Source organism: Neopelma chrysocephalum, unplaced genomic scaffold (assembly GCF_003984885.1).
Source record: "Neopelma chrysocephalum unplaced genomic scaffold, ASM398488v2 Primary Assembly neopelma1_172, whole genome shotgun sequence".
NCBI lineage: Eukaryota > Metazoa > Chordata > Aves > Passeriformes > Pipridae > Neopelma > Neopelma chrysocephalum.
Window position 1 is genome coordinate 55374 of NW_020897834.1, and position 15617 is coordinate 70990.

Sequence of the window (15617 nt, forward strand, 5' to 3'; positions counted from 1 at the left end):
GTGGTGCTCTATGGGGTGATGCTCTAGGGGAGTGGTGCTCTATGGGGGATCTGCCCGAAGAGGGTGATATCTGATGGGGGTGATGCCATATGGGAGTGACATTCTGTGGGGGTGAAGCCATTTCGGGTGACAATCCGTGTGGGTGATGCCATGGGGCAGTGATGCCCTACAGGGACAGTGCCCTATGGAGGCCATGCCCTAGGGGGTGACAGTCTGTGGGGGTGCCAGTGCTCTGTTGGGGTGATGCTGGATGGGGGTGACGTTCCAGGGGGGATCTGCCACTGGGGAAGATGCCTGTTGGGGTGATGCCATATAGGAGTCATGTCCTATAAGGGTGATGCCATATGGGAGTGGTGCCCTATGGGGACAGTGCCCCTGGGAGGTTACGCCCTACGGGGGTGACACTCTCTGGGGGTGACAATGCTCTGGGGGGTGATGCCCTATGGGGGTGACTCTCTCTAGGGGGTAGTGCTTTCTGGGACGATGCTCTATGGGGTGATGTCATTTAGGGGTGACACTCTATGGGGGTGATGCCTGATGTGGGGGATGCCATTCAGGGTGACACTGTGTGGGGGTGACAGTGCTCTGTGGGGGCAATGCCATTCGGGGTGACACTGTGTGGGGGTGATGCTGTAGGGGAATGATGCTCTGTGGGGACATTGCTCTATGGAGCTGATGTTCTGTGGGGGTGACTGTGAGGACGATGCTCTATGGGGACGATGCCCTATGGGGACGATGCCCTATTGGGGTGATGCCCTATGGGGGTGACACTGTGGGGTTGATGCTCTATGGGATGGTGCTTTACGGGGGTGATGCCATTTCAGGGTGACACTGCTGTAGGGGAGTGATGCTCTATGGGGACATTTGCTCTCTGGGGCTGATGTTCTATGGGGGTGACCCTCTGTGAGGGTTATGCTGTATGGGGACAATGCCCTATGGGGGCGATGCCATAGGGGAGTGATTCTCTTTGGGGACATTGCTCTATGGGGTTGTTCTCTATGGGGGTGACTCTCTATGGGGACAATGCCCTATGGGGGTGATGCCATAGGGGACTGATTGTCTATGGGGACATTGCTCTATGAGGTTGTTCTCTGTGGGGTTTTTCTCTATAGGGCCAATGGGGTCACTGCTTTGTGAGTGACACGTGCCCGGGCTTGGGAGGGATCACATGGGTGAAAATGAAAGAACTAACGTTAAAGTAAACTAAACCAAACTAAATTAAAACAGCATGGAGTGAAATAATTAAATCCATAAAACGAAAGATAAATATAGAAATAAAATTAAGTAAGAACATAAACTGCAAAAATTGAAGCATAAAATGTAAATAAAATAAAATAACACTTTGAGGGATGTTTTCAGCTGCCCTCTGGTTCCTGGGGGAGGGCTGGGAGGGCACTCTGAGCCTTTGGAAATGGGAAGGTATGGAGGGCTATAGGCACAGATGACACAGGTAGAGATTAGAGATACAGATCTATAGGTAAATGATATAAATATATGTATATTATATAGAGAGGTGACATGAATATTGATACAGATTACATAGATATATAACAGATATATATAAATGTTATGGATATCTGTATATAGAGAGATAAATTATGTATAGATATAGATAATTTGTATATAGATAATGTAGATACGGATATAAATGTCATAGATAAAATGGAGATATATAGATGTATATGTACATACAGACAAAGACAGATATAGAGATGGATGATATAGAGACAGAGGGACTTTATAAGACAGGGATTCCCAGAGATTCATCTGCTTCAGACTCAGGGATTTAAGGACCAAAGCAGCAGGAACCAGTAACCCAACACTTAATGCTGAATAAAGGACTGGAAAAGCTTTTAGGCCCCATCCTCTTCCACATTCTCAGGACTTCTCAGTATCCACTTGGGTACCAGAATCCAATTTCCACCTCTCAGGGTCCACTTGGATTTTGGGGGGGTTTGGTGGCTGTCCCTGCAAAGGTGTCCAAAACTGTGTCACTTCTGTCCTGAGCTGCCCCTTCTCCCAGGGGATGCAAAAGCCAATATTTTTTGGGGGAAAAAATCGTATCTGTAAGAATTTCCTGCTTCTGTGGGAAATAAAGCCAAGTGTTGATTAATTATCCTGTGCTGCCATGAGCTCGTGGACCCAAAGTGCCATTTCTGGGGCTGCTACGAAGAGTTGGGTCCTTGGGGTTGCTCCCAGAAATCCCATTTTGGGTTTTACCTGAGCTGGCATCCACTCCTGGATAAAGGCACACTCCAAAACAAGTTCATTCTGAGCTCTCATTTCTCAGGCTGTCAGCTCTTTTCTGGGAAACAACCACTAAGCCCCAAGCCCACAAATCAAACTGCCAAAAGCTCTTTCCCAGGGACCCCCGCGGGGTGGCCCGAGGGCATCACTTTTTGTGGGTCTGACAAGGTGATTTTCAGCAAAAATCTGTTTTGCCCAAGGCCATTTGTGCATCTCCAACCCTTTCTCTGGGTAAAGAGACACCTTTTGACCTGCAGTGAGCAGGTGGCCCCGTTTCTCTGCGCCCAGGGCCCAAAAAGGAGGTTTTCTAGTCCCGATGGATCCCAGGGATCCCGAGCACTGTTGGCTCCTCCGGCTGCTCTGCAGGTGTGGAGGGATGTTCTCACCCCCACAGGGGTGTTTTGTTGAGCTGGCTGGGCAGCCTGGGGTGGTTTTGGGGTGGCTGCTGGGGCTGGAGGAGGTGACACCCATGGTTGGCATCTCAACCCCTCACAGGCGACCAGCGAGTGCGGATCCGGCCGCTCATCCTGCAGCCCCGAGTGGAGCACCCAGCTGGAGTTTGGCACCAACCCTGCAGGTAAAGAAGGTCCTTCTCACCTGGCTGTGCCACCCCACAGCCTCCCTGGGCTCTGGAGGGAGTGGGGACAGTGGGGGACACCCCAGCACATCACTGAGCCAACCCCCCCCAGACAGAGGAGCAAAGGAGGGAAGGAGCCTTGTCCTTCTCTCCCACCCTACTGCTGCAGAGGGGGGAGCTCAGAAATCCTCCAGCACCTCCTTGGCTCAATTCTCAGCAAATTCAGGCTTCTCCAAGCCCTGATTCACCGAGACACCAGATCTTGGGAGCCAAGAAGCTGCACTGCAGCAGCCCGGGGTCCTGGTGGCTTCACCTCCAGCAAGGCTCATCCCTGGGCATCCCTTGATCCCTCCCTTAAAGAGCTGGGGAAATGGAGGGGAATGAGGATCCTCAGGGTCTTCTCCATCCCAAAAAGGGCAGGGGGGAAAGGGAGAGGGATGAAGATGATCATAGGTGGATCCCTCCCAAAAAAAGGGCTGGGGAAGGGGAAGAGGATGAGGGTGAGCAGAGGCAGCTCCATCCCAGAAAGGGCTGTGGTGCTGAGCATCCCTGAGGATCTCAGAGCATTCCTGGGGATCTCTGAGCATTGTTGAGGATCTCTGAGCACTGCTGAGGATCTCTGAGCGTTGCTGAGGATCTCTGAGTGTTGCGGAGGGTCTGTGAGTGTTGCAGAGGGTCTGTGAGTGTTGCTGAGGATCTCCGAGCACTGCAGAGGATCTCTGAGCCTTGCTGAGGATCTCTGAGCATCTCTGCCCCAGGCTCCCCTTCCCTCCCCACTCCCCTTCTGCAGCTGCTGATGATTTTTCCATGATTACAGTTATTTCCACCCCCCAACTCCCCCCCGCCAACCAAATCCACCTGTTATTTTCCCCAGAAGGCAGAAACTTAAATCTGGTTTTCCAGCAGAGAATAAAACCTAAAAACTGTCCAAAAATGCCACCCCTTGTTGCTATCTCATCCTTCCCCAGGGTGGGAGCTGGGCGCAGGTCCCACTCCGGCCACGTGAGGGACCACAAGGTCATAGAATTGTGGAACAGAAGCACCAAATTAAGGTCGGAAAAGACCTTTAGGATCATCAACCTGCACCACCGTTAAACCCTGTTCCCCGCGGAGCCGGGAGCTGTCCCCAAGCTCGGGGTGCCCGTCCCCAGCGGTGCCACCCCCCGTTGCTCCCACAGATCCCCTCCTGGCCGAGGAGGCGGCGGAGGAGCGCGACCTGCCCTCGCTGTCCTCGCTCGTGGAGAGCATCGCCGGCGACGGCGCGGCCGCGACCTTCCGGGAGGAGCGGGGCCAGAACTGAGCCGGCTCGGAATCCCGGGGCCGGGAGGGAGGCGCTGGAAGGGTCCGGCCGCCGGGAATCACAGTCACGCCTCCGGCAGCGCTGGGACCGCTCGTCTCCTCCCCGCTCCCCGCGAAACGCTCCCGCCCGACCCGGCCGGGAACGAGAGCGGGGAGAGGTGGGATGTTGGCAGTGCCCAGTGCTTGGCGTCGGGCTCTGCTCTGCTCCCCAGTGTTGGGGTTTTGGGGGCCAATGCGTGTGCTGGGTTCGCTTTGCTGGTGTTTTTTCCCAGATGCTCCTTGACCAAGGGCTCTCTCCGCCCCGGAGCCGGCCCCGTCTTTTCTACTCAGCGCTGTGTGCAGTTGCCATTTAGGGGTTTGGTTTTTTTAATTATTATTTTTGCTAACTTATTTGGATTTTTTTTTTAATAAAGGCATTCTTGTTTGGACTGCTTGGGGTTTTCCTTTAGTGCTGTTCCCCTTTGTGCAGGCTGCCCCAATTCCCAGGTCGGGGTTTTTTCATATCAGAAAATCCAGCTGGACCTCGGTGCAGTCACTCAGGTGGGAACTGGTTGTGCCACTTTTAAATTAGCCCTTGAGAGACCAGTGGTTTGAGACCCCCAGCAACCGGGGCTCAGCCCTGTACCCCAAGGCTCCTGAGGGGGCGAAAGATTCATGATATTGTTAATTTGGCCTCTAGAAAGAAGGCTCGAGCCCAGCACTGTTTTAAAATCCTGTTTATTGGAACACACATACATCCTTTCCTGACCCGATCCAGGGTTTGGAGTCCATGCAGTACCAATAATATGACGAAAGAAATAGGGCATCGATATAAAGGGCTCACTGACTCTTCAAATTAAAAAAATATTTAATACTGTATTAGGCAAATAATACACCGAAAAGACGCCGTGACTGTAGAGCCTCTCAGATATTGCACTTCCAGACAGCACATGATAAGTATAAGGTCATTCCAGCCATCAATAAATATCACATCAGAAATAGGGGCCACACAAGGCAAACGTGGCATGAGGAGACGAAGAGATCCTACCCTACAGGGGGAGAAATGGGAAGAGTTAAGAGTCTCCTGGATTGATCCCCACCCGTAGCCTGGAGGCAGGAGGGGAGAGCATCTCCTCTGCACCCGGAGGGGAAGGGGTGGGCACGTCCCGGGGGGGCTCTGGGTGCTCCCGTGCGTCCCCCCGGGCCCCCAAGGAGGGTCCCCCTCTCCCGTGGGTGCCGGCACCGTCCTGGCACGGAGCCAGAGCGGGCAGTGCCGGCCCTTCCCACGCAGCCCTGCCGGGCAGGCACGGCCCCCCCCCGCTCCGGGGGCACCCGACAGCACCAAAATGAGCACCTGGGCAGTCACCGCCCTCCTCACCCCCCCACGGCCCCACCCCACACACAGCACCGACCCTGGCACCGCCCCCGGGGCAGCCCCTGCCCGGCACGAGCCTGAGTCTGCCTTGGCTCCGAGTCCTGTGGGCAGCAGCATCCCCACGCCCGGGGCTTGGGCAGGTCGGCCCACGGAGGATTGGCACCGTGACCCAGGCGGGAGAAAGGGTTCCAAACGTCCCAGCCCGCTCTTTGGGGTGTCTCTGTGGCCCCACGGGGTGGCCCCGCACTGGGATGGCCCCTGGAGCACATCCCCAGCCCGGGCAGCGAGGGCAGGGGCGGGTGGGCAGGGCGGGGGTGGGAGCCACGGGGGGAGTGGTGGGTTCACAAGCAGGAGGGACAGGTCCTGGTCGGTCCAGAGCAGCGAGGCTGCGGCATCCGGAGGGTCGGGCCGAGGGACAGGCACGGGCTGGGCTCTTGTCCTGAAAGGCAGCCAGCACGGGGCCACTCGAGAGCGGGGATGTGCTGAGGAACAGAGCGGGACAGGCCCCGTCAGAGGGGTGGTTCAACCCCAAGGAACCCAGCGGGAGCGGGCGATGATCCCCCTGGCACAGGAGAACCACGAACCCACGGGTACAGCGGGATCCCAGGAGCCTCTCGAAGTGCTTGACCACTCTTCCCTCACCTCCCACCTAGAATTGCACCCTGGGGGTCCCCAGTGGAGCTGGACAAGGCAGGGATGGACAGAACGCCCGGGGTTGGGATGTGGGGAATCCCTCCCACACCCCCTTGGGGTCCCGGGAGCCTCAGGCAGCAGCAGCTCCCCCACCACTGAGCTCTCCATGGTCCCCCATGGCCAGGGAGAGCTTGGAGCAGCCAGCCTGCCTGGCTGGGGCTGGGCCTCCTGCTCTGCCCTGTGCCCCCCCCAGCTCCGAGGCCTCTCTCTCCTCACACTCACCCGGGCCGGGGGTCCCGTCTCGCTGACCCTCAGCACGAGTACGTCCGCACTGTGGAGCTCTCCAGCCTCGGCGACCCCGAGGCACCAACTGGGAGGGAGCCAAAGAGCAAAGCAATGGGTGACTGCTCCAGTCAGCCCTCAGCTCCCCCAAAAACCCCACCGTTCACTCAGCAGAGTCTGTGCCCTGCAGCCACACATCGAGGGCCAAAGGAGGAGGAGTGTTTGGCCAGCCCTGGTGCTCCCAAAGCTCCAGGTTATTTGGGAAGTGGCCTCTTGCCATCCCTATTCCTGGGCAGCTCCCCGTGTCCGGGTAGGATTCTGTCCCAGGTTTCACTGCCCTCAGCCAGGTGGGAATTGCAGTTTCCAGGGATGGAGTGGGAAAGGCTGAAGAGAAGTTTGACCCAAACTGCTGGACGGGAAACTGTGACACTGGAGCCAACCTGGAGGCAGGAGGAGAGCTGAGCCTGGGGTTTGGAGCTGGGAGGTGAAGGCACAACTGTCCAGTTTTCATTCCCCCCCTTATTTCTGAGCTCTGCTCCACCGAGGATGGGACATGTGGTTTGGGACAGGGGGACCAGGGTGCCTGGCCCAGGGGACAGAGGCTGGAGCTTCTGCCTCCCTACAGCTTGGGAAGGGACCAGGATACCTGGAAGGAAGGAGCTGTGTGGTGGTGGGGCAGAGCCTGGGACCCCTGTGCTCAGGAACAACACCCAACTCCAGCAGCACAGCAGCCAGAGGGTCCCTGCAGGCCCTGCCAGCCTCGGGCAAACGGAGCTGGTTCATCCAGGCCCTTTGGGGAGGGTTCCAAAGGGCAGGAGGGACAAGGCTGGGCTGCTGCACCCTGACAGTCCCAGGGCTACCACACCAGGCTCAGGTTTGGATGCCAAACCCAGGGTGACACGGCCCCATTTCACCCCCAGTCCAGCCCCTCCCTTGTCCTTGTGGTTCGAAACCAAGAAATAACACAGGAGTGACACAACCCTCCTGGAAAAAAACATTTACAGCAGCCAGGGGCTCAGAGATCACCTGGACTGAGCATCTTGGGTGAGCAGGAAGCCTTTCTCCTCTCCCTCTGCCTTTCCCTTTCTCGCTTTTCCTCTCCCTCTCCCTCTTGTCTTGTTTCTTCTCCTGTCCTTTCCCTTTCCTTTTTCCCTTTCCCCTTTCCCTTTCCCCTTTCCCTCTCCCTCATCTTGTCTCTTCTCCTGTCCTTTCCTTCTCCCTTCCCCTTCCCCTTCCTCTTTCCCTTTCCTTTCCCTTTCCCTTTCCCTTTTCCTTTCCCTTCCCCTTCCCCTTCCCCTTTCCTTTCCCTTTCCCTTTCCCTTTCCCTTTCCCTTTCCCTTTCCCTTTCCCTTCCCCTTTCTCTTTCCCTTCCCCTTCCCTTTCCCTTTCCCTTCCCCTTCCCTTTCCCTTTCTCCTCCCCATTCCCCCCATTCCCCATGAGCCCCTGGGGACTCAGAGCACCCCGTTGGGGAGGGGGTGTCTCACCTTCCGGGGGCATTTTCTTGGTGGGGGCGGCGGGGGGTGGCAGTGGCACGAGGCTGGTGACGCGGAAGCCGGCGGGGAGGGTCTCAGCGGAGCCGCTCAGCAGGTTGATGCTGTGCACGTCCCGCGGGCGGAAGCGCTTCCGCCACGACGGCGTCCGGCGGAACGTCTTGTCATCGCCCTGCTGGGGCAGCAGAGCGGCCGTGGGCACGGGACCTCCACCCGGGGAGGCACCGGCACTGCTGCCACCTCCCAGGGCTGTGCCCGGCCTGGGTGACCCGTAGAACAATCCCGGAATATTCCGAGCTGGAAGGACCCACAGGGACCATCGAGTCCAACCCTTCAGTGAACGACCCGAACCCACAAACTCGGTGTTGTGGGCACCACGCCCCAAACCACCCAGCTAATCCCAGCTGTTGGTGTTGGTCTCAATGCCTGTGTCCAATTCCCTTGGGATGGAGGAACTTCCCAACCCCAGGACACTGATCCTGCAGCTGGTGAAGCTTTGGGGGTGAAGGACTCAACGGGCAGAGCTCCACGGACACCACGCCCCAACCAGCTGAGCTCAGCTCAGGGTCACGTGCGATCAAACTATGGGCCAAGGGCAAGGAGACCTCCCTGGGGTCCCAGGGCTTTATCCCAAGGCTTTGTCCTTTCCAGCTCGCCTGTCCCTTCTCCCCAGCCTGCCTGCAAAGGTGCCTTGGAGACATCAACACTCAGGCCCCACTAAAGACCCCAGGGGATGGTGGGGTCATGGAGGAGACACTCCAGCTCTCAGAGCATCGCTGTGGCCTCCTCTGGACTTGCTCCAGCAGCTCCTTGTCCTTTTTTTGTCGGGACCCCAGGACTGGAGGCAGCTCTGCAGGGGGGTCTCACCCGAGGGGGCAGAGGGGCAGATCCTCCCTCCCCTGTGCCCACAATCCCTGTGGGAACAGCCCAGGGCACGGGGGGTTTGGGGTCCCAGCACACGTGGCCAGAGCATGTTGAGCTTCTCATCCCTCCACAGCCCCAGGTCCTTCCCCCAACAGCACAGGACAAGGGGCAGGTTTGGCACTCACATCATCCAGCCTCCGGTCTGTGCCCAGGGCCAGCAGGTTGTTGAACTCCCTCTCCAGCACCTGCCGAGCCTGAAAGGAACCAAAAAATGAGCATTGCCCACCAAGGGGAATGTGTTTCCAGCCAAAAATCCCATCCCAGGAGAGCCTGAGAGTGACAGAAAAAGCCCAAGGATGCGAGAAAAGCCCCCATGCCAGCAGAGAGCTCTGCTCTGAAGGGCAGAGCGGAGTTGGTGGGACTGGGGGGGTCACCCCGCAGCCATGTCCCACACTGGCCACCCTCCTCCAAAACCCCCCAAGGTTTGGGCTGCTCCTACCTGTGTGTTCTGGGTGGGGATTTGCAACACCAGGCCCAGGCTGTTGTGGTCAAAGTTCTCGTCCAGGGCCAGCAGGGCCCCGTGCACCCCGCTCTCCACCAAGTTGTTGGCGTACTCGCGCAGCCCGATGGACTGGATCCAGTGGATCACCTGGTCGTTGGTCCACACCAGCACGTCTGCAAAGGAGCCAGGGCACATCTCAGGGCCACCCCAGACCACGCTCTCGTGGCTGTGAGGGGATCTGAGGGTGTCCTGAGGGCTTTTCCCTGTGCCCCAGGCTGATCCCGGGACTCTCCTTCCCAAGCCGGCAGCTCCGGGAGCTCGAGTGCCAGGAGCAGCTCACTTCCATTTCCCAAACCAAAGGCTGGAATAACAGGCAGAAAACAACTGTGCAAATTAATCCTAAGAACCCCCAGCTGCTGGTGTAATTAGGGGCATTATCAGTAATGAGATGTAATCCAAGCAGCAGCCAGATGTGCAGGGAACCTCAGGACAGCCGGGAAGGGGAGGCCAAGGGAGCTGGGGGCGTGTGCTGAGCACCTGGAATGGGCAGGAGGGGATCTGATGCTCAGGTTGGGTCCTTGCTGCCCTCAATCCTTCCTCCCTCCTCACGCCTGACTGGGCTCAGCTGTGTGCTGGGGACACACTGAAGGGAGTTCTTCCCTGGAGAACAGCCCTGTGGGCTCAGGAATAATGGGTTAAGAACAGGGGATGGGAGAGGGACCATGGCTGGGGATCTCCTGGGAGGCTAAAAATAGGGGACAGGAGAGGGACCATGGCTGGGGATCTCCTGGGAGGTTTCCCTCCTCCTTTCCCTGGACACGGGGTGCGGGTGCTGACCTTTGATTTCGTGCTGGGTCTCCTCTCGCCTCCTCTCGAGCTCCTTGCGGTCGTAGTTGAGCCTCTTGAGGCACATGATGCCGTACTGGAGGCTGGTGCTGCAGGGACACGAGGTGTCACCCCCTCCCCGGGGGCTCAGTGCCACCGCAGGGACCTGAGCAGGGCCCCCCCTCCTGCCTGCCCTCCCTGTGCCCCAAGGGTGCTGAGGGTCAGGGAGGGCTCGGGACAGGCACAATCTGGAGTTGGAACATGGGGAATGTCCCTCTCTTCCATGGCAATTCCCCATTCCATTGGATCTACCCTGTCCCAGCTGCCTGGGAGCCCCTGGATCCAAACAATAACTGCTGGGTGGGGGAGAGGGAAGGGAGAACCAGCCCGGGGGGCTGCTCCAGGCTCCAGGGGCAGGGGGGGACATGGAAGGGCCATGGACACATCCCTGTGGGGCAGGGGGTGTAGGGGGACCCCAGGACAGGGCTGGGTGTGGGTTTGAGAGCAGTGGTTGGGACATGGCAGGGCCATGGACACGTCCCTGTGGGTCAGAGGGGATGGGGGAACCCTGGGACACAGCTGGGTGTTGGAGCAGTGGTTGGGACATGGCAGGGCCTTGGACACATCCCTGTGGGGCAGGGGGTGTGGGACCTCCAGGACAGGGCTGGGTGTGGGAGCTGTGGCTGGGATGTGGCAGGGCCTTGGACACATCCCTGTGGGTCAGGGGGGTTTGGGACCCCCAGGACAGGGCTGGGTGCTGGAGCAGTGGCTGGGATGGCACAAGCCTTCTCCCCTGGGGCTGCTCTGCTGCCAGCGGGGCTCCAGGTGGGATGAGCCCAAATTCCTGCCCCTGGTTTGCTCCACAGCCAGGACAAGGCTCGGTCCCTCTGCATTTGTGCAGCAGGGAGTGTGAGGAAGGAGAACAACTCCCATCAGAGCCGTCCTAACCCAGGAGGGCGAGTCCAGCCCAGAGGAGCCACCCCTGGGGAGGATCCCTCAGATCACCCCCTGCTCTGCTCCATGTACACCCCAGGGCCCTCCCAGAGCGGGGCACCCACCGGTGGAAGCTGTCCACCATCTTCAGGTGCACCCTGAGGTCCTTCTTGGTGAGGTGGTCGAGCATCCGGGCGTCCACCAGACACTCCATGAAGTAGCTGCGGTACTGGGGGAGCCCCAGGCTGGGCAGCCACTCATTCCCAATCCACTCGTGGTTCATGTCCCCGTAGGCCAGGGTCTGTGGAGAAGCAAATGGAGAAGCCTGAGAGAACCCTGGGCTCGGTGGAGCTGGAAAATCCCAGGAGAAGGGAGGTGGCTCAGCAGGGGTCACTGTCCCGGGGGCCAAAGCCAGGCCAGAGGGGTTTAACCCAGAGGGAACAGTCCTGTGGGCCATGGCTTGGGTCCTGCTGATGTCCCACGAGGAGACAAGGCAGCAGCCCAAGGAATAGCTGGACTTCTATGAGCAGCTGCTCATAGAATTCACATTCACTGAAAGCTGAACCAACTGAGAAATAGGTTCCAGTGCATTCCCAACTGATGTTTAGGAACCTCTGTTTTAAGAATCTTTATTTTATAGCTTCAAAACAACAACAAAAAAAAGGTCAGTTTTGGACAGAACCCCCAAACTGGTTCAGTTTCACTGCAAACTGGTTCTGGGTCCAAAAATGAAATAAAATCCACCAGAATAACAGTAAAAAAATTTGAGAGGGACAAAACCAGAAAGGACGGATCCCAGCAGGACTCTTTCCTCCCACCTTTTTGGGTCATTAAAATGGTCTGTATGGACTTGGGGGCTACAAAACAGGTGAAAAGTAAATGTAAAATAGGTGAAAAGTAAATGCAAAACAGGTGAAAAGCAAAGCTGCCCCCAGTGGGGGGTTCTTAACACAGGGCCTGGACCTTACAGAGCAGGTCCCAGGAAAAGTCACTGCCAGGAGCAGAAGAGGACCCTGCAAGGTTCCAGGAGCACACCCTGCTCTGGAGCAGCCCCAGGGTGCAGGTTCAGACTCCAACAGGCACTGAGGGAACATCAAAGCCCCAGATTCCCCCCCGGGAATGTCCAGCTCCCCCTCCCACCAGCACCCCATGCACCGCCCCAGAACGGGTGACACGGGGACCTCACCTGTGCCCAGCTGCCCTCCTCTGTGTCCTGGGGTGACACATGCAGCATGGCAACAGAAAGGACAGGACAGGTCAGTGCCCGGGGCCACGGCAGGATCTGCCCCGTGCTGAGCGGGGACCCCCCTGCACAGCGGCACCAGGAGGGGACAGGGGTGGCTCCAGGGGCCACCTCGGCCTTGTCACCAACCCCACCAGGCCTGGGTGTCACCCCCTCTCTAACCAAGGAAGGAGGACACAGGAGGAGGTTTGGGCTGGAGGCAGCACCGACCCCGGGGCTCCTGCACCTTCCCTGGGAAATTGGGGAGTTCTCGTGTCCCCCCAGGTGAGATGGATGCAGAGAGAAACTTCAGTTCCTGGCTCACCACCCCGCAGAGGGGCTGCCCAACCCAACCTGAGGGGTTTGTAGCTTCCTTATCAAGCTGGGCTGGTTTTCCACACACAACCTGCCAGGGGACAGCGTCACGTCCCTGTCACAACTCAGAGCCCTCCCACCCAAAAAGCACCTGCCAGTCACGGGTCTGTGCTGCTCAAACAGCAGAAAAAAGCTTCTACAAAATGCCTAAATCACAGAATCCCAAAGTGGTTTGGGTTGGAAGGACCTCAAAGCTCATCTTGTTCCACACCCTGTCCTGGGCAGGGACAATTTCCACCAGACCAGGTTGCTCCAACCCAGGGAGCAACAAACAACATTCACACAACAAACCCAAACCGCTGCCCCTGTTCTGAGCCACGGGGTCATTAAGTTGCAGACAGGGGAGCGTGGCTACATCTCTAAAGGAGCCAGAGCCTTTGGGGGCACGGCCACATCCCTTTGGGGGACCCCGAGCCGTCAGCCAGCAGCAGGGACAGGCAGCAGGGACAATATTTGGGTGTGCTGAGGTCACTGGGGCGTGAGGCAGCAGCTTCTCTGGGTGCAGAACAATGCAGGGACTCAATCTCACGTGTCTATCTTGGGATCTCTCTTGTTTTTTGCCTTTAAGTCCCAACTGACAGCCAGGCTGCCCCAGGAACCCACGGGGGCTCGACAAAGGAAAATGCATCTGATGGGTTTTAAGCCAGTCCTAGAAATTGCTGGGATATCAAAGGCTGAAAGGTGGTTTCTAAGCAGGTGCAGGGTGCTGGCCAACAGCTGGCACACGAGAGGCAGCAGAGATCCCTTTCCCTCCCGGGGTTTGGGGCATGAACACACGCCCAGAGCTCGGTGAGCTCGGGGCTGCTCGGCCTCACCGTCTTGGTGGAGGTTGCCATGTTCTCCATCTCCTCGTGGGTGACCCAGACGTTTCCAGAGGACTGCAGGGAAAACAGCAGAGGGGTCAGAGGGAACCACCACAGAGCTGTGGCCTCGAGGTTCACAACTGTCATCAAATCATGGAATTATAGAATTATTAATGTTGGGAAAGACCTTTAACATCATCGAGTCCCAACCATCAACCCAACACCACCACCACATTCACATGTCTTCAAGTGACACATCTACTTGCTCTTTGAATGCTTCCAGGGGTGGGAACTCCAAACCTCCCTGGGCAGCACCTTCCAATGCCTGAATATCCAAGTTAAACCTTCCCCGGCACAACTTGAGGCTGTTTTCCCTTGTCCTGTCCCTTGTTCCCTGGGAGCAGAGCCCGACCCCCCCCAGCTCTCCCCTTCTGTCAGGGAGTTGCAGAGCCAGAAGGTCCCCCCTGAGCCTCCTTTGCTCCAGGCTGAGCCCCCCCAGCTCCCTCAGCCCCTCCTGCTGCTCCAGCCCCTTCCCAGCTCCGTTCCCTTCCCTGGACACGCTCCAGCCCCTCTGTGTCTTTCTTGTCAGGAGTGGCCCAGAACTGCCCCCAGGATTCCAGAGGGGCCTCAGCAGGGCCAGCACAGGGGACATCACTGGTCCTGTTGGTCACACCATTGCTGGCACAGCCCTGGTGCCACTGTGGCCTTCTCAGCCACCTGGGCTCGTGCTCAGCCCCTGCCACCAGCAGCACCAACTGCACTGGGAACAAAAGCCCTTCATCTCCCTTTCATCTCCCTTTCATCTCCCTTCCTCTCCCTCTGCACGTTGGGGGGATGCTCCTGGAGCCCGTGGGCCTGTCCCTGGCAGCTGTGACCCCAGACAGAGCCATCTGAGGGGGCACAGCAGCCCGGGGTCCCCCCCCTGCCAGCTGCTGTTCCACAGACATGTCCTGGCATCACTGGGGCATCACTGACCCCTCGAGGGGTTTGGGACCAGCACGACACACGACCCCTCCATCCCACCCGGGATCTGCAGCTGCTCCGGCTGCCCCAGCAATGTCACATGGTCCTGGGAAAAGGCTCATGTTGAAATGACTGAAAAAACCTGTGTGTGTGACCCCGTAAATGGTGAAGGTTTGGGTTTGGGCTGTTTGGCCAGGATTTTACCCTCTCCAGGGCAGCCAGTCCCTGAGCTTTGCTCCTCACAGTCGGGCTCAGCTCCCTGCTGACAACCCAAGTGAGGAGAGGAGTGTTGGGGCAGGAAAGAGCTTCCCACTGGACAGCCACAAATGATCTTTGTGCCAGGGGATTGGGCTGATGGTCCGGGAGGGAACATCACCTGGTCTGGGAGGGAACATCACCCCCTCCATGGCCACACTCGCCTGGAAGGCCGGGACTGCGGATGGACACCGTGGCTCCAAGGGGAAGGAGGGGAAGCAGCGAGTTGTGGGGTCTGTGAGGGGCAAGGGGTGTGGTGGAGGTCTGGGAGGATCTGTGAGGGGCAGGGGGTGTTGTGGGGGTCTTTGAGGGGGTGTCGTGGGGGTATGTGGGGAGCAGGGGGTGTCGTGAGGTCTGTGAGGGGGTATTGTGGGGGTCTGTGAGAGGTAGGGGGTGTTGTGGGGGTCTGTGAGGGGCAGGGGGTGCTGTGGGGTCTGTGGGGGTCTGTGAGGGTCAGGGGATGTTGTGGGGTCTGGGAGGGGCAGAGGGTGTTGTGGGGGTCTGAGAGGGGGTGTTGTGGGGGTTTGTGGGGGTCTGTGAGGGTCAGGGGATGTCGTGGGGGTCTGTGGGGGTCTGTGGGGGGCAGGGGGTGTTGTGAGGTCTATGAGGGGGTATTGTGGGGGTCTGTGAGGGCAGGGGGTGTTGTGGGGTCTGTGGGGGTCTGTGAGGGTCAGGGGGTCTGTGGGGGTCTGTGGGGGACTGTGGGGGACAGGGTCACTCACCGTGCGGGAGGTGGGCGGTGCCGAGGGGCTGGTCAGGGACACCATCTCCTGGATGGCGAGGCGGAGCTTGAGGCGGTGCAGGGCGTTGCTGATGCCGATCTCCCGCTGGATCTCGGTGTCCGACAGCGCCGACATGATCGCCCCGCTCTTCACATTGGCACGACACGCGGCCACGTACCAGGCTGGCATCCCCACCCAGAGCTGCCGGGACAGGGCACAGTGGTGACTGCCCGGCTGAGCCACCCCACTGCCCACTGACCCACCCCACTG

At 58.5% G+C, this 15617-nt stretch overlaps 2 protein-coding genes across 4 annotated transcripts in view; one reads left to right on the forward strand and one right to left on the reverse strand.

The window, feature by feature from the left end:
- MYOG (myogenin) overlaps positions 1 to 4124 on the forward strand; it is a 5395-nt gene extending 1271 nt beyond the window's left edge. Inside the window, 2 exon segments of the mRNA XM_027701898.1 lie at positions 2743 to 2824; positions 4003 to 4124. Coding sequence (XP_027557699.1) covers positions 2743 to 2824; positions 4003 to 4124 — 204 coding nt within the window.
- Positions 4125 to 4824: 700 nt separating this feature from the next.
- Positions 4825 to 15617, reverse strand: part of PPFIA4 (PTPRF interacting protein alpha 4) — a 62861-nt gene continuing 52068 nt past the window's right edge. For 2 of the 3 annotated variants that reach the window (XM_027701897.1, XM_027701895.1), the window contains 10 exons: positions 15348 to 15548; positions 13420 to 13482; positions 12194 to 12220; positions 11133 to 11308; positions 10087 to 10184; positions 9247 to 9422; positions 8933 to 9001; positions 7878 to 8055; positions 6393 to 6480; positions 4825 to 5959 (listed from right to left, as the gene is read on the reverse strand). In XM_027701897.1, the coding sequence (XP_027557698.1) occupies positions 6422 to 6480; positions 7878 to 8055; positions 8933 to 9001; positions 9247 to 9422; positions 10087 to 10184; positions 11133 to 11308; positions 12194 to 12220; positions 13420 to 13482; positions 15348 to 15548 (1047 nt within the window). In that variant the 3' untranslated portion in view covers positions 4825 to 5959; positions 6393 to 6421. The remainder of the gene's footprint in view (positions 5960 to 6392; positions 6481 to 7877; positions 8056 to 8932; positions 9002 to 9246; positions 9423 to 10086; positions 10185 to 11132; positions 11309 to 12193; positions 12221 to 13419; positions 13483 to 15347; positions 15549 to 15617) is intronic. The other variant, XM_027701896.1, reaches the window with a different exon arrangement.